This window comes from Panicum hallii, chromosome 4 (genome assembly GCF_002211085.1).
Source record: "Panicum hallii strain FIL2 chromosome 4, PHallii_v3.1, whole genome shotgun sequence".
NCBI classification, from domain to species: Eukaryota; Viridiplantae; Streptophyta; class Magnoliopsida; order Poales; family Poaceae; genus Panicum; species Panicum hallii.
Genome location: NC_038045.1, coordinates 5,752,005 through 5,775,367, shown reverse-complemented (window position 1 = coordinate 5,775,367; position 23,363 = coordinate 5,752,005). Strand labels below are relative to the sequence as shown.

Genomic DNA, 23,363 nt, shown 5'->3' with positions numbered 1-23,363 from the left:
TAGATAAATTTTTACAGGGGTTCATGCATGTTTGTTTCAACGTCCGGGTGGAGTAAGTTTTGTCTTTGGTCAATGAATTATTGCAGGGAGAATATTTGGTTCCCATGCTGATGCTTGCTTCCATGGGAATTGCATTGAAGAATTCATGCATCCAAGTCCCAAGATTTTTCACCATGCATTTACTGAGTACAGCATACTGATTCAGTATGAGCTCCTCACTTTCAAACCTTTGCTTTTGTTCCTACTCGCCATCAACCTTCATCTTTCTCTCTCTCTCTCTCTCTCTCTCTCTCTCTCTCTCTCTCTCTCTCTCTGCTGTCAGCCAGGTGATCCTCACCCCTCTCTCCCTCTCACTCACTCTTTCTCTCTCTAGTGAACTTCCCTTTCATCCACTACAACCTCATTTACACCTTTAGGGCTGCAAGCACACGCCTCTCTCTCTCTCTCTCTCTCTCTCTCTCCCCATATAGCTAGTGTAGTGTACAGCTGCTGCAGCCCCTTCTCTCTCTATAATAGTTCCCCCTCTCCCTCCCATCCACACCTCTTCTTCTCTATCTTCAGCTCCACTCCAGCCCGGCCAGCCCAGCTGCCTCCACCATGGGAGACCCCTACACCAATTTCCTCAGAGGCTACTACTCCCACTTCCCTCCCTCCAACCCTCCCTCCTTCCCCACGAGCAGCTACGCCTCCTCCTACCTCCACCCGCCTCCCCCCTCCCCTCCCATCAGGGAAGCCCTCCCGCTCCTCAGCAGCCTCACGCCGTCGTCCTCGGCCACCAACCACCACCAACACCACGACGACGTCGCCCGGGATCACAAGGGCTGCAGGCGCGCCACCTCCTGCAGCGGCCAAGACGCGGCCGATCAGGCCGCCGCCGGGGAGGTCACCGTGGCCTTGCACATCGGCCTGCCTAGCCCCAGCCCCTCCGAGTCCGCGGCAGGCGGCGGCGACAGCCGAGAACAGGCGGCGGAAGGGAGCAGCAGCCTGCAGCAGCAGCAAGGGGACGGCGGCCATGAAGGAGGAGGAGACGAGGAGGACGGGGACGACGGGGAGGACGCCGCCATGGCGGTGGGCTGCGCGTCCATCGGCATCGGGAGGCTGACGAAAGGGCAGTACTGGATCCCCACCCCGTCACAGATCCTCATTGGGCCCACCCAGTTCTCCTGCCCCGTCTGCTACAAGACCTTCAACCGATACAACAACATGCAGGTCTGCCCCCATCGATCTATCTGCTGTTCTTGCTCTCTGCCTGATTCTGATCGATCCGCTCTGCTGGGTTTCGTTCTTGTTCATGATTGCCATCACCTGCACGATGATCATCCTATCTTTGCTGGTTTTCTTGGTGTTTTGATCCATCTGAATTTCTTCTCTGATTTTTTTTCTGTGTTTGCTTTGCTTCATGGATTAGACTATCAGAGAATTGCATGCATCAATCAGAAGCTTTCGACTTTCGTGTCGTGTGTGCCGTGGAGTGGTGGATCTAGGAGGGAGTGCCGCTGCTGTAGGAGTACTACACCTGCAGGCTTCAACCAATCTCTCTCTCTCTCTCATCCCCCTCCCTCTGATCCGGTTGATTTGATTGAACCGAGCAGGAGCAGCGGCAGCAGAGGGTCATGCAGTAATGGCTGCCGTGCCGAACGGCCATTGACATCGGGAAGAACTCTGAGCCTGAGCTATCGCTACCTAGTATATAGTGTTCTTGGAGTCTGCGCTCATGGTGCCTTTTCAATTCGCGTCGCAGCGTGTGTGGACGCAGAGACCAGGCCGCAGAGAGAGAAAGAGGGGAGGGAGATCTGAGAAGAAAGATCTGGCAAAAAGGCATCTTTTCTTTCGCTGATCAGTTCCTTCAGGCTTACACAGATGTGCATCTCAAGCAACAAACGCCTCTGTCTCCCTCTCTCTAAAATTCTCCCTTCCCCCCCCTCTCTCTCTAAAATTCTCCATCCTCTCTCTAAAGTTCTCTCCCTCGGCGCAGCGCAACAAACCCCACCACGAGCAGTGCCCTTCAGTGTTGCACAGTCCCTTTGCTCAGACCCCTTCCGTAACATCCCTTTTGCTTGCTCGATTCAATCGCGCCTCTGTCTGTCTCTCTCTCTCTCTCATAGATTGACGCATCTATGAGTGCGAACGTGCTCCAAGGTAGCCATGCTACTAGAGTAGACCTGCAGCATCCAAGAACGAGGCCGGGGAAGGAAGATCATACACCAGAGCTAGCTGAGCTGACCTGAGCTGAGCTGGTCCCTCTGCAACTTAAATCACCTTCCCCATCCCCCGTCCCCTCGCTCGCTCCGCCACGTGAAGAGCTCCACTCCACTTACACCCTTCCAGCTCTCGATCTCTTTCTAGCTAGCTTTGATGTGCAGCAACCATGGATTGCTGATGGGTATTCTTGCAGATGCACATGTGGGGCCACGGGTCGCAGTACCGCAAGGGCCCGGAGTCGCTGCGCGGCACGCAGCCGACGGCGATGCTCCGGCTGCCGTGCTACTGCTGCGCGGCGGGGTGCCGGAACAACATCGACCACCCGCGGGCGCGGCCGCTCAAGGACTTCCGGACGCTGCAGACGCACTACCGCCGGAAGCACGGGATCAAGCCCTTCATGTGCCGCAAGTGCGGCAAGGCCTTCGCCGTGCGCGGCGACTGGCGCACCCACGAGAAGAACTGCGGCAAGCTCTGGTACTGCGCCTGCGGCTCCGACTTCAAGCACAAGCGCTCGCTCAAGGACCACATCCGGGCCTTCGGCAGGGGCCACGCAGCCTGCGGCATCGACTGCTTCGACGACCTCGACGACGACGACCGCGACCCGTCGTCGGAGGTCGACCACGCCGCCGGCGGTAGTACTGCCACTGCTACTGCTAGTGCTACAACCACCAACACTACTAGCGCCGCTACTGCTGCCGGCGCCGCCAGTTCTCACCGCCACCACCACTGGAAGCCGCCGCCGCCGTCGTCGAGAGGCTCCGGCAGCGACCGGCTGCTATAGGGTGAGTACGCACGTACGGTAGACTGCTACGAGTACAATCGTCGTCGTCGGTCGATCTGTAGCCAGATGCAAACGTATACTTGTGCGTGTAACCGTCTGTGCGTGTTGCCGGGGATACAGCTGATTTAGTAAGCAAGGGCTTCCATTAATCGATTGATGAACTGAACATACACATAATTAAGCATGCAGGAAGGGTTGATGTGTGCAAGCTGGTTAAGATGGACTATATATATATAATTAAGGTTCTAATCCTCAGCTGGGGGTAGCCCGTGGCCTAGCTAGCTTCATTGTATGTGTAGACTCGATCATCCATCTCTGGTATATGGTGATAAACACGGTGAAATATACAGGTTGTCAATGTTAATAACTTGAGGTAACAATCCTGCATCATATCCATGCATATGCATGCAAGTGCTGATGAAGATATAGAGCTGTGAATAATAGAGATCTATATACATACTCTTTGTTTTGGGGGGTTTTGAGATTTTTCTTCTTTTATTTGTTTTATTTAACTTGTTGATTTGTGGTGTCATGCATGGTATAGTGAAGTTGTTGAGAAAGAAGAATGGATCTTTTTTTATCAGACTATTCTTTTTATAGATGAAGTGTTATGGTTTGATTGGGGATATATTTGGGTATGTGATGGATTGGTTATTTACTTATTTCAAATCATAGAAAATTAATTTCCTGATATTTTACTTGTTTTCCAATGTCGAAACAATTGAACGCATACCAGATCTCATGCAAGATGTTAATTCGAGGTTTTGTTTGTAAAATTCGTGCAGATAGAAGATAGTTTTAACTTGTGCATGACTACAAGCTAGTGAACCAGTTGGTCCCTGGAACTCTAAAGTTTATACCATGTTCACTTTGATGTAATTACATACATAAATTTGCTGAAAATTATGTCATTTCTGTTTCGTTCAGAGGAATTATACAGGAAAACAAAAGTTTGTGTGTGCTCCCGCGCATCATTGTTGTTTCGAATTTCTGTGCTCAATTTTTTTTCTTAAGAAAAGTAATTGGTTTTCAATGCCTTTGAGAATATGTTTTTTATTGAGCACATAAAACTACATATATGTTTGCTAGAGTCCATAAATATTTTGAACATGCTGTTATTTTTTCCAGGTTATTAAAAACAAATTAGGATGCACATTGGCTTTTTTTGGGACATCAAAATGGAAACTGATTTACAAAGTTTTCTTCTGGTTCATATCAGTATCCAGAACTACTAATTTGTACCGATTAGGAGAATTTGACTAATCAAAAACAGACTTGGGAGTGCACAAAGATAAGGTGATTTTTAATATTCTATTTCTAAAAAAAGTATACAGACCTTGTCTTTACCAATACCTGCAAACTTTAAGTTTTTTGTCGCGCAATGTTAGGTCTTTCTTGCGGAAAGCCAGGGGTGAACTAATTTCTACATATATGTCCACTCAAGTTTATTAAATAAATAATTATATAATATGACCTTAGTTAAAATTGTATTGAGATTTGATTTAAAAAAGGTCTACTGAAACGTTGCATTAGGAGAAAGCAATTTTTTATTTTTTGAAACTTTGAGTTTGTTAGAATTTGGCATTTCTCATAAATATCAACAATATATGAGCCAAGCAATGTGGCAAAGACACTGGAAAATTAAGTAATAACTAGCCATGTATATGAATGAAGGGTGAAATTAAATATAATGCATGGATGTGTGATTAACAAATAAAGTGTTCAACGAAAACTAATTCATCACATACAACCATTTTTGCACCGTTCAAGTACAACCATGCATGGTCATCTGATGCATCGATGAATTTTCATCTAGGTAACTTGAACCGTTCGATCTTGAGCTCTATTTCAATTTCAACTTGGTAGTTCTGTGCATGCGGAAAACAGGTTGTCTGAACATGCAGCACACCTGGTGGATCCCAATGCATGGGAATCTCGTAGCTAGTTTTGCTTTAATCCTCTCATCTTTTGCACAAAGATATGTGTGCTTTGCTAAAGTTTATCCCTTTGAGCAACCTCCCCCCTATGCCTGGGATAACCCTAGCTTTCAAGACTGTGAAGCCCATGCATGCTTTGCCCCCAATGGCAAATGCAGTGTGCTTTTCAGCATGTTAAGAATCACGAGAGAGAAGGGTCTATTTGTCCGTGCCTAATAATATGTCCATGGATTGATTTAACTGCAAGGGGGTGAGGAAAAGGTAAAGTTGAATGATTATACAAGATCTAATGGACGATACATGAACTATGCTTGTCGATCCTACAGCTAGTAGCTAGTTTCTTTCATCTGCAGTTTGCCTACCCCTGATTACGTACACCATGCAATGATCAAAGTAACAAAAGAAGGCTTAAAGTTTGCCCTTTTTTGCTATTGCCTGAAACCTTAACCTTTGGTTTCTTTACGTCGCCTTTAGCTTTAATTTGCTAGGTTCCTTTCTCATGTTTATCAGCTGAAATTAGTTTCTGGGAGATATAAGTGTTACTGTTTAGCTTTCTTGGATCCTTAGTAACTTTATCATAAGTTTAAACTTACTACTGCATATTAATGAGTGCATGGAGTCTAGTCCCTCCGCCCTGGTCAGCTTTGTTCTAAGTCAAACAATCTTAATAAGTTTGACCAAGTATATACAAAAAGTGCTAATACATATAGTATCAAATGACTAGTATCATTAGATTTATCGTAAAATATATTTCCATATAGTTTATCTATTCGATGTCATAAACATTGTTGATGCTCTTCTTTATAAATTTGGTCAAACTTAATAAGATAGTTTGAATTAGGATGAAGTTAAAAGAGCATTCTTTTAGGACGACAGAGGGAGTATACATGTAGATACATCAATTAGCAGCATGGCATATATTGCTTACAACCATGGTTTTAGAAAATAATATTCAATAATAAGATCCAATATATAGTACTTTTTGACAAAATGGTTTTCCAAAGCAATGTACTAGACTAACTGTATGTCCCCAGTGGAAACCTGTTTACCTGTCGGCCAGATGACGAATGAAATGCCAATGTATATATCGTGGTAGGGGCTGGTCCTATAAAATTTCTCATGATAGCGAGCATTTGATTGCTAGCTTTTAGTTGCTCTTTTATGACTCAATGACTGCATGGCTGCATACATACCTCTACGGCTCTATTTACGTACTGCTTCGTTGTAGCACCTTCTGTTACGAACAGATCGATAAAGCCTTCTAGAGGGATCGAGTAGGCATTATGTCTCTAGGCACATGCTTCTTTCAATTCTGAGGCCACATGCAAGGCCAAAGTTAAATTCAAGCCAAATCTGGCTGAAATCATTCTCTTGACCTGGAATTTTGTTTTAATTTTTTAAAAATGTTATCACATATATGATGACTTACAAATTTATTTTCCTCTCTAATTAAAATGTTATCACACTAATAACTGCTGCTCTAAATTATTAGTGTAATAAAATGTCTTGCCTCCAATAAGTACTTTGGGCACTAGAGCAAACATGGAATTTCCTAGTAACGCTGTTGCAGTTGCATGACATATATAGCATCTAAATAACTCACGTACACGTTAGTTTATTACTCGGAAACAAACAAAACCACATGATACAGTTTTCCGTTGCTGCATTTAGTTTACTTGAATCTTTTCTATTATAAACTGGAAATCCAAAGTGCCAAATAATATCAGTTAACAAGCCAAATGCCCCGTTTATTTCCTGCTCCGTCAAGGCAGCAGTCTGAAAAGAAATTGTTGCCATCGATATATATTAGTAAAAAGATCATGTATGCTCATTTCCTGTCCAATTGCCTCTTTTCAGTACTGAATGAGAGACCTTTCACCAGTTCTATCCACCACTCTACTCGTCCCTTTTGCTATAGCTTCTTCCATGATCAGTCACTAGATTCTTTCAGACAAGGCCAAGTACATGTCATAATTACCTGAGCACAAAGGGAGAAACTTTTTTTTACAATATACAGAAAGATACCCTCCATTCTCACTTCTCTGCCCCATTTCTTTTCTTGAGCACAACAAGTTAGCACTTTCACCTGCTCAATTACACTCCCTTCTGCTCCTATGCTTGTTTTCTTCCATGGTCAGCCAGCGCCACACCTCCTACAGTACAATGGTGTCAGGTGAGAGAGAGAGAGAGAGAGAGAGAGAGAGAGAGAGAGAGATGTGTATATCAGTATATGTATAGTATAGCTCCCCAGCAGCAGATGCAGGTGATTGTGGCTTTTCAACCCTTCTGCCTCGCCAAGCATTGATGCCAAGGCAATGGGCAATGGCAGCTTTTTTATATTATTCTTGCTGCTTCTGCAGCTTTAGCATCCTCCTGATAGCTTCTGGGATGGGAGTTCTGGCAGGATGCAAAGCTCTCTAGCTGTGTCGTTTGTCCTTTTTTTACTCGACTTCTTTGTTTTCAGTGTGTGCTTGCATAGTAGATCAGCAATTCAGCAGTCATGCAATATTAAAAATCGAATGGTTAATTTGCCTGAAGGATAAACTAGTCATTCCTGCAGACAGAACGAAAGTGGCACAACTATATGTCTACATGGTACCAGCAGCAAGCATAACAGCAACTTTACTGTTCACTAGTAAATTTGTCTGGTTGGTGGGTGTTAGTAAATGCTGGCTGAAATATTCATCCGTTTCACTGTTCACTGGCTAAAAAGTTTACTCTGCACTACTGTAGTTTTTAGCAGTTCTTGTCTCCAACAGCTTTGCACATACGAGTAGGACGCTGGAATTACATCCTGGCCCTGTGGTAAATTAAATTTCATCCTCATGGATGATCTTTCTGGTGTGTCGTGAGAACTGCTAGTGATTAGGACAGAGGCTGAGGTCATTTGAGGCCAGGGATATGCATCGGTCAATCAGTGTGCTGCTGCTGCTCCCCCCGCTGACTCAACTAGCATTCTTTGGACACGTCCTATCAGATCAGAACAATGATACATCCATGTCGATGGTCGCTCTGGATGCGGTCAGGGCTGGAGTTCTGTATGTAGGGCAGTGTGGATGCCATTTGTCTAAGAAAAAGACAATATTTTATTATTTAGGTAAAAAGAATATTCCATTAGAATACAGTCATCACTTCTTTGGAGTCAAGTAGTAGCCCAGGCCCATAGGCCAAAGCCATCCTCACGGGCACGGAGAATGTGAGTGTGTGAGAATGCAATATGTGATTGGGCTGTTTCAACTGTGGTTTTGTGAAAAATATGTTTTAAATAAAGTGCATGCAGTTTTGCGAAATGTGGATGAAGGAAATTTAGTTCTTTTTTTAAAAAAAAGAAGTTTAATATTTGCTTGCTGATATAAAATAGAGAAAAACAGGTAAAATTAAGTATATAACAATTAAATGTGAGTGGCAGTGTGCCACTTCAGTACTTTTGTATGTGATTTTGTACGCTTCACATACTATTTACCATCCAAAATATGAGTAGTGGAGAGTACAAAGAAATGTCTGTTGGTGATAATGTTCCAAAGCCTGTTCAGTTTTCCAAGTACATATAATCTAAAAGTATATAAATTTATGATGTCAAACTAGCATTAATGTTTAGAAATTGTTAGTCGGAGGTCTTATGACTAAGCTACAACGACAACTTGTGGAACGAATGGAGTACAAACAGGGATAAATTAAATAAACTAAGAAATGTGCAATCTTATCTAAAAGATTGTTTTCGTGTGGTGAAAGCTGATCTCGTCTCAATTAACCCGCATCTAACTTTTCTTTCTAAAAGTAAGTGGAAAAGTTTATCCAACTGAGTTGTATCTGTTTGAAAAGTTATCCCCCTCTCATTGAAGGAACTTATAAGCCGGTGTTTGAAGAAAACTTAGATAACAAAAGTATGAATAGCTTTCGCAAAGATGCAATATATATAGTACATCTAGATAGATTAGTGTGAGTTTGCACACCTTGCTTTTTAACCATTAGTAGAAAAATATACTGCAAAAGAGAGATCAGTCAGGCAAGTCATTTGTTGTATTCTTAAGCTAGCAAGGGCTTGCGGGGGGCGCTGGTTTTTAATATGCAAAAGCAATGCCAGAGTAAAAGTGGTTCAGTGGACACCTTTGTATACACTTATGCAGTCAAAGTGTGTATATATTGTTTCATCGGAATACAAATCCATTTAAGAGTATTTCTGGTGAAAATTTTTAATCTTCACCATCAATATCTTCAAACAAGACACGCGTGTGTTTGATTTTAGTAGCTTGATGATGAAACCGGCTTTCATTCCATATATGTGTTCTTTTTTGAAAAAAATAAATAGAATATGTTCACAGATATTGAGTATTAATACATCGAAAACCACGCTAGGGTCATCTTATATATGGATGTTCAGAGGAAATAGGAAATACTTAAGCCTGCACTTTACCTTTTGGGTTTAACCATGCTGCATTCTGAAGCAACGACAGAAACCCTTTTGAGCTTTTCTTTTTTCCCCTACATCTACATGACAATGACAGCTAGCCCCCCTTATTAGCTATAAGCCTATAGCGCTACAATGCAAGAATCTGGGTTGTTCTCCTTGACAATCTCATCAGACCAATATTCGTGATGACGAGACCACCGTCAAGAGAAGAGGAGGAGAGGAGACATGCATGGGGACACCAGCTGGGGTGCACCTAACTCAGTTAGCTAGCTTAGGGTAATCTATTGTCACTGGCCACACGATCGGCATTGGAGACTGAGATCTCATCTCTCTCTCTCTCGAACGACTACAAGCGAGGATCGGAGGCGGAGAAAGAATACCCGCACGCGCGCGGCCTCGAGAGCAAGCAGGGCCTGCGGCGCATGCGGGGGCAGGAGCGCGAGATCCGCGGCGCGCCGCGGGCACAGGGAAGCCTTTGCTCCCCCGCTGCCGTGTTGGTAACTGCCGGCCGTGTCGCGCCACCGGCCGGCACCCACCCGGAACAGTGGGCACTGGGCAGGGTGCTCAAATCGATGGGGGTTTTTGCTTGCCACATTCTCGTGCGTGTGGCCCGTCCGCCGGTACATCCCCAAGACCCCAACTTGTCTGTTAGCTTGGTAATAATCCTATAACTTTTTTGTTCCAAAAGACGGTTCAAACGCAAACAATCTCATACATGTACTACCCACGCTCATTCCTTTGAGCAGAGGCCAGGGTTTTGAACTTATGTCAAAATCCTCCCAAACCAGCAAATTTCGGTCCTACTACCAGTACGTCACCACCGGTAAATGGACATACCGGTAATCCAACATTTTTCAAATGGGATTATTTTTAGAACTTTCATATTTATGTAAAATTTTCTCTAAAGTTCGGAAACTTGGCCAAAGTTCCGGCTGGTTATCATCCTTCTAGTTTTGCCAGTTCTATACGAATTTTTTTCCCCAAAATAGCACAGTGAGTACCGGACGGGAACCCTCGTTTAGCACCGGTTCCCCATCCGGTACAGCCTGTGCGATATTAAAGTGGCATGCATTTAGTATCGGTTGGTAAACTGCCCGCCACGCAAGACGGTTGGGGCGGCAGTTTAGTACCGGCTGGTGTTACCGGCCGATACTAAGTTTATTTTTTTATTGTTTGCTTATCTTTTCTTTCCTTTTCCTTTTTAATTTTAATTTGTATTCGTATTCTATCCATATCCATCTGTGTATAGCTAGCATTCATATTCGTATTCATATCTCGCATAGCAAAGACTACATATATATTAATTATATATGTACAGTTTATATACACTTTAAATAATACACTTGGGATCAAATATTACAAGTAGCCACATAAAAGTAGCCAGTACTTTAAATATTACTCCTGTTCATCGTCTTTCTTGTTTTCATCCAATTGACCCACGCTAATTCTATGATCGGCACAAAATTCACCGACCGGATTTATCATCTCATCCATCAGGAATCCGTAGAGTGATTCTTGAATTGCCCTAACTCTTCCCGGTTTGATGAGATCTTCTTTCATTTTCCAAAGCTGTCACGTACGAACATCATTATTTTAAATTCATACATGTACGTAATTAAATGCAAGAAATTGTTATTAATTTGATACGTACATCGAAATCTTCTTGCATTATTTTCTTTGGGCTGGTAAAGTTGTGGATCCATTCACATACTTAATAGCCACATAAGTTGTTTCCTTCCGCCTGTATCATACACTATATATAGATGGGTTATGAAATATTCATGGTGTTTAAAGAAATGACACTAGGTGTGCGAATTGTCTTCATACCGGCAAGTCTGTCTTGATATAAAGATCACACGGCGTGTCCATGATTCCTATCCGCTTTTTGATGAATCGAGCCCATACCTTCTGGAGTATGTCTATGAAGTTTTGATATTGTGTTATTGGCGTCCTCTTTCCGTCGAACACCACAACTCAGGCTCTGTCAGGGATAGATCCCCTGGGTACCGCAAGGAGGCTACCCGTGAGGAAAAAGAAGTCTGATTCGTACTAGGATTCCACTGTAATCCTATTAGGACTCATACCTTGTAATCTTACTAGGAATCCCGTTCCCTGGGATATATAAAGGAGGGCAGGGATATCTAGATAGGCAGAGAACCAACAGAGAACTAACAGAAAGCAGCCAACAGGCAACTCAATACCCAAGCGCAGGGCGCAATATACAACACCCCAAAATAGGACGTAGGGTATTACGCTACTCTAGCGGCCCGAACCTGTCTAAATTTGTATCTTGTGTCATTGTGTTCACCTTCAAGTTCCAGATCCGGCGATCTCTCACCAAATAATCACCTACTTTAAGGTATCCCTACATAGGCCGACGGTAAAAACACCGACAGCTGGCGCCCACCATGGGCCGATCGTCGCGAACATTGGGCGAATTTGAAGGACCTCTTCATCAACATCAATCCACTCAAGGTGGCGGATTGCTACTTCGTACATATGCATCGGCGGATCGATTCATTGAGTTCGACATCGGATCCTTAAGCGAACGGCTACATCGACTTCGACTTCTCAGCTCGACTTCACCTCGCGCTGCAACGTTGATACACCTCGGCCGCCGACCTCGACGACCCGGTTCAACTTCGGCTTGTGCCACAATGTCCGCGCGCAGCAGCGACGAGTTCGACTACTTCAACTTCGCGAGGACGATTGGCGGCCCGCCGACGACTACATCAGCTACTCGTCTTGACATGAAAACTAGTCGGAATCAACTCCGACTAGTCGAGCTTCATCAACAAACCGTCGCAGCTCCATCAACGAGCTCCACGGCTTCGTCGACATTCGTCCACGAATCAAGCTAAGTGACTTATACCTTTTCCGACTTCTTCTTCACAAGATCGGCTACCTTTTTGGGTACGCCTCTCGACGGGCATGAAACCCTCAGGGGTTACACCATGATCGACTACTTATCCATATACATCTCTCGATGGGCATGAAACCCTCCAGAGCTACACTTCGCCGACTACTTATCCGTGTACGACTCTCGATGGGCATTGAAACCCTCCAGAGCTACACTTCGTCGACTACCTTCTGCGCACTGCGCATCCTCTTTGTCGCATGACGACTACTTTCTGCTCGTTCTCCTCTTAACGGTCGCTAATCTACTCGAGTAGTAAATGCCTTAATCCGTGAAACCTCGAGTCTCTAGTCACGACCTAAGCGACCCGTCCTGTATGAGCGAAGGCTAGAGACCTAAGTGACTCGTACATGCTATGGGCAAAGGCTAAACTGGGACCGGGTGAACATAAAGGGTGGACTACTCGGGAGATTTAAATGGCCTAAAAAAGAGCTCGAGACAGCAATTTTTACACCGAATAAATTTTGGTGTCTTCACATTATTACTGAGTACTACTCGGTATCTTCGCATTATGCTACATAATGTATGCATTATCTTTTTTTAGATCAAGCTTCGGCAATAACCCTCCAGGCAGCACGGTGTGCCATCACAGTTTCGCTAGTTCCCAGGCTCGGGGGCTGGGCGATGCACACTACTCGACATGGTTCCTTCGGCTCTCCTGGCTCGTAAGCTCGGGGGCTGGACGCCGCAAAACTACTCGAAGACGACTCATATGAAGACTGAGAGTGCAGAAGAAATCCTAAGTCACCGCGCGGTTAAATAAACCAGCGGGAGGCTCAATTTTACTATGCAGAAGGCGAAGAGTTTTTCTTAGAATTTCAGAGTAACACCAATGCCACGATTCTTGGATCATTTTTCCGAACCTAAGGGTTTTGGATTCAAGGCTCGGGGGCTGCAGGATACGTGTCATCGACTACTTATTTTTCGAACGTACTCGAAGGATAAGAAAAGAAGATTCAAGACTAATTTGACCCTCAGCTTGATTCTTCAATTCAACCTAAGGCTCGGGAGCTACTCCATATGGAGTGCGATTTTTCATCGCACTCCATACAAAAGAAGACTTGAAGCTATTCAGGGTATGAGCACCTCATAGCCTCGATGCAACCAAAGAAGTATTCAAAGAAGACCTTGAAGATGGAGTTTCAGAAGAAGCGAAGACTACTTCAGAAGTACTCGAAATGCCTGCAGTACTAGGCTATGAAGAGCTCGGGGGCGTGTCAGGGATAGATCCCCTGGGTACCGCAAGGAGGCTACCTGTGAGGAAAAAGAAGTTTGATTCGTACTAGGATTCCACTGTAATCCTATTAGGACTCATACCTTGTAATCCTACTAGGACTCCTACCTTGTAATCCTACTAGGAACCCGTCCCCTGGGATATATAAAGGAGCGCAGGGATACCTAGATAGGCAGAGAACCAACAGAGAACCAACAGAGAGCAGCCAACAGGCAACTCAACACCCAAGCACAGGGCGCAATATACAACACCCCAAAATAGGACGTAGGGTATTACGCTACTCTAGCAGCCCGAACCTGTCTAAATTTGTGTCTTGTGTCATTGTGTTCACCTTCAAGTTCCAGATCCGGCGATCCCTCACCAAATAATCACCTACCTTAGGGTATCCCTAGGTAGGCCGACGGTAAAAACACCGATAGGCTCGATCAATCTCGATACTGAGCAAGATCCAGTGATAGCAGTTGATACACATATACAGATTGAATATTGAATATACTTATTATCAAATTGAAGGGATGAAAACAGAGTCAACGTACTCACTTGAAGTTGCATGGCAACAGAACGAATGTACAAGTATGCTGCCTATCCAAGGCCCTGAATACATTGTTCTCGATATGATTTGGCCATCTGTTTACATTATTCTCGTTTATAACATCCGGATCCATGAAGCCGATGTGATAGTACCCCTTTCTTCGGTATTCTTTCACCTTCATCCTACACGATAAAAAAAGGGATGAAAAAGCACATAAGTAGTTGAGCTATAATATAGAAATAAGAGGAAACACTTACATAAGAAATACACTGACGAATGACTTATCCAGGGCGTCTTGATGGTATAGAAACCAAAAACTCACAAACTCGATCCATACGTCACAAACTCGATCCATACGTCAGCTAGCCCCCGATGTAAATCGCTATCTTTAACTCGAGCTGCGAACATTACATCTCCATCTGTAGAGGCCCTCATGTACCATTCATGCAACTCATGCAATCTTGTTGGTAGTATGTTCAGCAACTCAAGCCACATAAGAGGTTTCCCATTACAAATGGTTTTCTTCCTAATCCTTGGTGAATCAGGACTGGAACCTCCCCTCGGAGTTGAGCTTTTGTGAGTTTTGTTTCCACCACAAACTCGGTCGTAGCTTCATCCTCTTTTGAAAGCACTTGGAGTGGAGGTATCGATTGTTGAGGGTTGTTCTCCGAGCTGGGGAATATTTTTGCCCCGACAATTACTCTTCTTCTGATAAGACTATATGATTGAGCGGTCGTAGTCCGATAGCGTTTCTTTCTCCCTTGGTTGGCACATGGTTACAAATAAACTTCTGCCCGGTTGGATCCACTGGTTGCTTCGGCTCAGGCTTCCTTGGCGTGAATTGTTCTCGAACCTCCTTTCTCACGTGCTCATTCGATTCCTCTTGAGTCATTTCATATGCTAACTTGGGAGGAGGAGGCTTCTCTTTCTTCTTAGCTGGGTTCTTCTTCGCCTTAGGAGGTGGCGGTGGTGAGACCCAAGCCTTTGCGTTCTTCTTCGCCTTAGGAGATGGCGGCGGACTCATGCTAGGGTCCCTTGGAGAGGGTGGTGACTGCGGATCCATGCTGGGGTCCCTTTGTGCGGGTGGTGACAGTGGACCTATGTTAGTTTATGTATTTCATATACCTTGGCTTGAATTTCTTCCTGAGCAATTTCCATCTGTTAATCATCGCCATCGCCAGTATCGTTGAGATATTGGCTGTCGTCGTCCTCGGGTGCATCATCTTCAAGGGACGATGGGTGATTGGTACCTTCATCAATTATATTGTGAAGGAACTCCTTGTTGTCATTACTAGAACTCATTCGATTCCTGTGCGAACAAAATATGCAATGTCTATAATATTCTACAATATTCAATAATTTTCTACAATAAATACATGAAGTTGTACCGCAACAAATTTACATCACATATAATTTTCTACTATTTCCTATAATTTTTCACCTTATTCTACAATATTCTACACTATTCTACAATTTTCTATCATTTTCTACAATATTCTAAAAATTTCTACAATTTTCTACTATTTCCTACAATTTTTCACCTTCTTCTACAATATTCTCCAATAAATATATTTTTCTACAATATTCTACAACTTTCTACAAATTTCTTTAATTTTCTATAGTTTTCTACCACACTTACAAAAAATTAAAAAAATAAAAAGGCTGATGTCATCCCACTGTAGTGCTGACGTCAGCGTGGGGCTTACGTTAGGGGGCGCGGGGATTAACGGCACGTGCGGGGGTGGCAGGTGGCCGAGGGCATGGCGAGGGCGCGGCGGGCGAGGCGGCCGGTGCAGACCGGTGGCCAAGGGTGTGGCGGCGGCAGGCGTGCGTGGAGGCCGGCATTGCGGCTCGACGCGTGCAGAGGCCGGCGGTGAGGGCTGGGGTGTGGCGCGGCGGTGAGGGGCCGGGGCACGAAGGCGATGAGGCCGGGCCCGGGGCAGGGCGGCGTGCGGCGGGGAGGTCAGGCCGCGGCGGCGGCGGGCCGGGACGGGGACGAGATGGGACGCCACGGCGTGCGGATCGGATGCCGGCTGGGATGACGAAGATGGGACGAGGCGCAGCGCGCGTGCGGCGCCAGGCTGGTAGACATCGCGGGGACGGCGGCGCGTGCCGTGGAGGCCCTACGGCGGCGGAGCGACGGCGTGGAGGCGCGGTGGGTTGGGAGGGGGACCGAGACGGAGCGGCGGCTAGTGACGGAGACGAGAGGGGACTTGGCGCCGATTGAGATCGACGCCAAGTCCTATGTGCTATATAGGGCAGCCTGTTTAGTACCGGGCAATGCCTTAGCTTGGTACTAAACTGCTTCCACTAGCGGAAAATTTTGGCTCCACTAGCGGAAAATTTTGGTGGAGGCAATTTAGTACCGGGCGATGCTTCGGTCCGGTACTAAAGAGCCAAATTCCGATTTATTTTATATCTTGCATTATAGGTGTTTTAGATATTTTTTATGTGCAATAAATTAACTAAAGCCAAAAAAATATAAATATAATATTTTGAGCATGCAAAATTATAGTATTGTATAGTTATCACTTGGTCACATGACATATAGTTCTATGGACTTAATTCAACACATTGATTCTAAATTGCCTTTTATAAGTGTTTTAAATATTTTTTGCGTGTAATAAATTAAATATAGGTGCAAAAAATGCAAATTTGTATACATGTGTCACTTGAAATTAATTGAAAATAAATATTAGCATAATGATATTTACACACATGTCACTTGAAATTAATTGAAAAAAAATCACTCTATATTTCCCACATGCAAACTAACCATATTCAAATTCTAGTCATCACTTCTAGCTATATATCTCAAATGAATGTGTAAATATCAAAAAAATCATGCTCATTCTTACTCCTTCTAATAATCACAAATTTCTCTAAGTATAAAGCATGAAATGAAGCATAAAGACCATCAAAGAAGAAAGGATGAAGTTGCTAACCTTTTGAGCACTTGGATGTGTGAAATCCCCATCAATCTTGAGAAAAATGGGCAGCACCTCCTCTCTAAAACACCATGGGGAAGAAGAAGCTCGAGCTTCAAATGAATGGCTCGAGCTAGGGGACGAAAAAGGTGCTAATATATAGCCGAAGGCATGTTGATGGCTCAAGCCGGTACGAGATCTCTCTAGATCTCTCCATTTGTACCGGCTCGAGCCTCCAGCCGGTACTAAATATCCTCGGCGTCATTTAATACAGGTAGGAGCCCCCAGCCGGTACTAAAGTGACACTAGCTGTTGCCCCCCGGCGTCGATGTTAGTGGCTCCTTGAGGCACTATTCTTTCAGCCCGGTACTAAATGCAGGCGTAGTACCGGCTTAAATTACAGCATGTACTAACGCCAGGGACGAATGCTCTGACTATGTGGCTTGATATGGCATCTGTGGTGTCCAAATGGTAAGGCCGCATCGTATCGTTCGAAACACATGGCCCTTCTGCGGCAGTTGAAGTAATAACTAGTTTTAGAAATTTCAATATAATTGTAGGAGATTGTAGAGAATTTCGCATGACTTTTGTATAAAAGTGGACAATGTTTTTCTAAAAAAGATTAGCGACTGAGAGCACCCACATTCCTATAATATTGGGTACCAAAATTTGAAAGAAGTCACATTTTACTATTCTTATAAAATGATGAGCATTGTTGCCATTTGTTTACCCGAAACATTCGATGGTTTTCTGTTTTAAAAAAGGCTTGAGGGAGAAGAAAGAGGGGCGGAGGAGATGGGCCCGGGATAGACCAAAGACAAAAGCAAAAGATAATTGGAAAAGGAAAGAGATGTGGCGAGCATTCCTTGCCCTCCCCTGCCTTGCTTTCCACTTTATATCAGGCACCATGAATTGAAGGGAAAGAAAGATGGCCAAGGTACGTGGCGCACACGGCCGGGGATCCCTTCTCGCAACATATCAAGTCACGGGATCCGCTGGCTAGCTAGATAGAGTAGGATAACATGTAGTACCAGTAGCTGCTGCTGCCTACTTGGAGAGACATGCATGGAGGAGGCCACCAAAAGGAAAAACAAGGCAACCATCCAGGCTTATATATGCCTGGGGTCGTATCCGCCAAAGCCACCCCCGGGTCCGGACCCAATGTTAAAAGCAAAAGCTATACCGGCATCTTTGAAAAGACCTTAGCTAGCGCTAGTGGGATATATGGCTTTCAGGAGTGATACGTATGTCGGTGTATATGTGCGGTTTTCGGCGAATCAATAATATAGTTGTGTATGTATGAACAGTTAAAATAAATTAGGGTTCGGACTGGAACTCGGTCTCTTCTCTTTATACCCTATCTCTGTCAACAGTTAAATGAAGTCACAATATAAACATTTATTTGAAATAAATTGTTTTGTAGATATTCTTAGCTGAAATGTCGTCTTTAATTGATGGACTCATTTCTGTGATCAAATGAAGTAAATGTGAACAATATAATTAAGATTATAGTTGCCGTTACAAAATAGTATGTTCATCTTTCCATTTATGCCTCGGGAAGGAGCTTAAGGGGGTTTTACGGTCCTTGTGTGCTCATATTTTATCGTCACTCATTGATGGCACCAGTTCAAAATAACTCAAAATAATGAAACTCATATAGTTTTAGAACAACAGAAACCAGACCCATCTAAATTTAACATCGACAAAAGAATACATATAGACAGGGCAATGGCGGCTGATGTTTTTTCTTGAATTAATCAAGTAACTCAATCGGAAGGAGTGGTGCCCGGTGAAATATATGCAATATACATAAGCATGCAAGTGGGTACCCAACAGTATTTTTTGTCAGCTAATTAATTACTATAGCATGCCACTCTAGTTCATTTCTCCTTCGAAATTATTAACGCAGAATGCCATTCTAGTTCATCTTATCATCCTTTTGGATCGACCTAATCATCCAAAATTATAACTTGCATCCCTAAATATACATATACCTAAATATACATATACCACCGACGATGGTATATCCTGCATACAGGGGAGTTTCAAACTTTCATTGGGTGATGAAATTAAAAGAGAGACTGTATATGTAGAGCTATCTCAAAGCAAGGGCAAACCGGCAAGAACTTGTTTTTTTTTTGGTGCATAGTACCCGTGTTATCACCATATCTGTTAGTACGTTTCGAATTAATAGGACGAGTAGATTTAGATATAAGCCAGCGGTGCATTTGCCGTAGAAGATCCCGGGCATTCACCAGCGTCAAGGAAGAAATTTTACGAATTTTGACCTCTGCCAAAAGGCATCCCATGATCTCTTGTTGTCAAAATCAGCGCCCCTGTACAAAATGCACCGTGTGGCCCAACGGTTTAGTGGAAGTTACCAGAAAAATTCAAAGTTACTGCAAAGTAAAAAAAAAAAGAGGACTGACAACGAGCTGTAGTGGTGATAAGAATTGCGTCAGCTGCACACAGTAGTGGTCTTCGAAGTTAGCTGTTTGTTTGTCCCTTAATCAGCGCATATAATCCGTACTTCCGGATCCACGAATACTCTCCTATGTGCCTAGAAATATGACGTCAGCTAATTTGGTACTTAACATCTGGTTTTTACTTCTTACTAGTATCTACTTAAACCAACATAAGTGACAGCAGTTATTAGTTTGTTACTATATGTTAGGTGAATTCTCAGAAAGTATATAGGAATGACACCCAACAAGCAAGAACAACATGTACATAATATGTTTGGAGAGGTACTAAGACATGCCACTAGCGATAACTTGTTTGAGTAACAAACTCTAGCACATGAGATACGTACATAAAATTCACTAATAAACTCCAATTTATAAACTCAGTACCTCTTGGTACCATCTCAACTACCATATATAAAAACTTCTTAGTAAACAGTTAAGTTTAAGATTGAAACTACAGTATATGTTTTTTTACTCATGGTGGCAATTAAAGGGTGGAACATGGAAGCACGTACTGGTTAAAATGCATTCCTAGCATATGCATGGGCACCTCTTTTTGTCCATTTGACATCTTATTAATATACCCGTGGATGCTGTTTGTGCGTTCATTTTCTTTTGAAAGACATTTGTGCATAGATTGTATGTTGAGCAAAGTAGCTAGACCAGCAAACTTGTAGCACAGTGCCACCCTAGTCTAGATCAGGCCTAATCACCTATTGCAAATAAAGTACTTTGGTCTTGAAAACCTAATGAAAAAGTACTAAACCAGTAACTCTTTTTTTGACAAATACAGTTTCCTACTGGTACCCTTTTTTTAAAAAAAATACAACATCTACATTGACATGCCATGTTTCATTCCATTATCCAGATCCCAGAAAGACCATTGCTGGGACCATCATGTAGATTCCTCCGGAGTTTTCCCCTGGCGCGTTCCACATGAAACGCCTTGCCCTGCTGCTCGCATTGATTGCGAGCCGTTGCCCTGTCGCCTGAAAAAGGCATGCCGCCGACCGACCGGGCGCCCGGGGTGGGCGACATGGCGCCGTCGTCGGCGACCCGGCCGCCTGCGCCAGGCGAGACACGCTCACCGATCGACCGTCGACGACGCCATCGCCATGCCGTGCATGCACGGAGGAGACGGAGGCGCGCTTGGCTCGGCTCCGCAGAATGGCATGGGCACTTCTTTGAATGCCATGCATGCATGCACCGGCCGGCGCCGTGGACGGGGACGGGGACGAGTGCCCATCCAGCGTGTGCAGTTGTCTCTTTCGCCTGCAGGCATGGCCATGGCCTCCGATCCTGCATCGTTGCCATCATGCCATGCAATGCCATGCTCTTAGCTTCTTCTTCATTCAGACATGGAGATACGGATTGAGAGTTGAGACAGAGACGTAAGGGGACCAGTGAGGAATTGTTTTTTTTCCCGAGAGAGAAGAGGAAGTTAGGATTGAGAAAGCAGCGAGTCGCTTACATTTTCCAGGCTGTATTAGCGTTGGGCTGAATCTGTCAGAAAAGCCCATGCAATGTAGATTGCCGGGCTGATTTCGGCCCAGACCGGGAAAGGTCGTCCAGTTTGTTTTCTTTTTTCGATCCGCCCGTTTGTTACTTGTTAGGAGGAGGACACGCAGCACAATCAATATTCAGACTTTCAGAGTTCAGAGCTAACGAAAAGAGAATTCATGAACACTTCAGAGAGACAGAGAGAGAGAATTGAACGAGAAATAATGACACAATTCCGAGGCAACAACTCATCAATATTTACGAAGCAACGAAACAATTCATATATTTCATATGGTTTTAAACAAAACAAACTGGATACAAATACATAGACATATAATAATATAGTCTATTCAACCGGATCAACAATTCAGCATACATGGTACGCGCAAAATATATATTCAAATAAGATTAAGCAAAGAGCAGCACTGCAATCTCGCATGCGCGCGTATGCAATGCCGCCCATCGATCTCTTCTTCCCAAATGTGCAACGCAATCCATAGGTAGAACACGACGAGAGAGCCCGATCGGCCGGTCGCCGGGCGGACGGTCGGTCGACGCGCTTAGTGGAGGTAGTAGGCGAGGAGGGAGACGAGGATGGCGGCGGGCGCGGCGGCGAGCGCGGGAGCGCCGCTGCTGGCGGTGGGGCCGGCAGCGCCGGCGGCGCCGCCCGCCGCGGCGCCGGCCGGGGCGCCGGCGGCCTCGGACGACGCCTCGGAGGCCTCCGGGGCGCCGGCGGCGGCCGCGCCGCCGGCCGCGGCCTCGGAGGCCAGCACGGCGGTGGCCAGGGCGGCGGCGACGAGCGCGGCGAGGAGGATCCTCTTCATCTCCATCTCAGCTGCTCTCCGGGGGACGGGCGCGGAACGGCGTCGGGAGGGGTCCGGTGGCCGGCGGCTGGCTTGCCTTGCTGCGGTGGTGTCGTCGGGCGGCGGCGGCTTGCTCTCTCCTTCTCGGTCGGGCGGGCGGCGAGGGGTTTATTAGTTTCTTGGCTCTTATTGAAGGCTGGAGCTCTCGGTTGCTTCTGCTGCTGTAGGAGGAGGGGGAGGACGAGGGCTTTATAGGGTGGGGCGCGGCTGGGCGCGCATGGTTTGGCGCGAGAGTTGGGGGAGGGGAGGGTTAATTTTGGGGTGGTGTTCTGCTGGCGATCGGAGGCTTCTCCACGTGGATGGTGGAGCATCATTTGCGTTTGCGTTCCGCATTTCGGTGGCTCTTCAAATTTGAGTAATTATTATCAATATTCCGTACTTGGAAATAGGTATATTGTTACAGCGCTATGATTTTATTTATTTAATTTGAACTATTTTTTGCTGCAATAATAAATCTTTTATTTTGCCAGGTGTTTCAAATAGGTAGTACTCGGCATGTCAGGTAGCTTATTAGCTGCCCGAGCCATATCTTGTGGGGGGTTTAGTGTTCTGGTGAAGAAGTATGGCTCTTCGGAGGACATACTATAGGGCGTGGGGCTAGCCTTATTGGGCCACGTAGCAAATACTTGCACCGGAGCTCCTTCTCCACAAGCCATCTAGTGTAGTACCTCACAAAAGAGATAGAGATATTAGTTAGTAGCCAGATTCATCAACTAAAAACAATTGCTTGTTTGCATATTCGAAATCCAAAAAACTCACAAAATATAAGTTTGGAGTCAGAGGGAAGAAAAACCTTGTGTGAAAATTGGAGCACTCCAGAAGATATAAGCTTTGTCATTGGTAACGTTTTTCATTTAAAGCCATTTGCACTCTAAAATAGCCGCCCAAAGTGTTTGATAGAAAGGAAAAGAAGTCTTGAATAGTTGGCACGCTAAGGTGTGTTTCACACGAGTACATCGTAGTTTTGAACCCAATAAACCACTGTATCTAAGTTTTTGGCCTAACACTGATAACATATACCGACCTTTATCATCGTACTACTAGCGTCAACTTCCTAACTGAAGGTGTAAATCTTCTAAAACAAAAATCGCATTGTGTTTCTTTGATGGAGTGTATGTCCTATAGATTTAAAACGGAGGCCAAGCTGAAAATATGAGAATGCAGGTGCTGTTCTATTTAAGGCATGCATATATTTTCTCGTTATTTTTAATTTTATAATTTTATCCTCACTTTTTAAAACTAAAGGCGCCGTTTGCCTCTATTCTTTTAATGGATAAATAAATAAAATTAAAGAAAAAACCTTTAGAAAGCTAGGAAAGACCATGTCATAATGTGTACAAAATGTTTGATGTAAAAAAAAAAGCACAATTGACCTTCAATGTAGGAGCATGAACACAAAAGCCCCTTAAACGATCAAGTTTCAAAACTGAGCGTGGATAACATGACACTGTAGAATAGCGCTCCATTTCCTCCTAAGTCCCAACTGGATCATGCACCGGCTATATATGCGTGGATGGCAATGGACAGGAGGAAGAAAATAGAGATGGAATTACCATGTGGATCCCACTTCAATGGAGGGCAAAGTGGGCTTTCC

The 23,363-nt window shown here is 44.6% G+C and overlaps 1 protein-coding gene across 1 annotated transcript; it reads left to right on the top strand.

The window, feature by feature from the left end:
• Positions 1-511: 511 nt before the first annotated feature.
• On the top strand, positions 512-4,044 carry LOC112888576 (zinc finger protein WIP2-like). The gene is made up of 2 exons (XM_025954808.1): positions 512-1,209; positions 2,396-4,044. Exons 1-2 carry the CDS (start codon positions 598-600, stop codon positions 2,981-2,983), a joined length of 1,200 nt encoding a protein of 399 aa, XP_025810593.1. The 5' UTR covers positions 512-597; the 3' UTR covers positions 2,984-4,044.
• Positions 4,045-23,363: the final 19,319 nt, after the last annotated feature.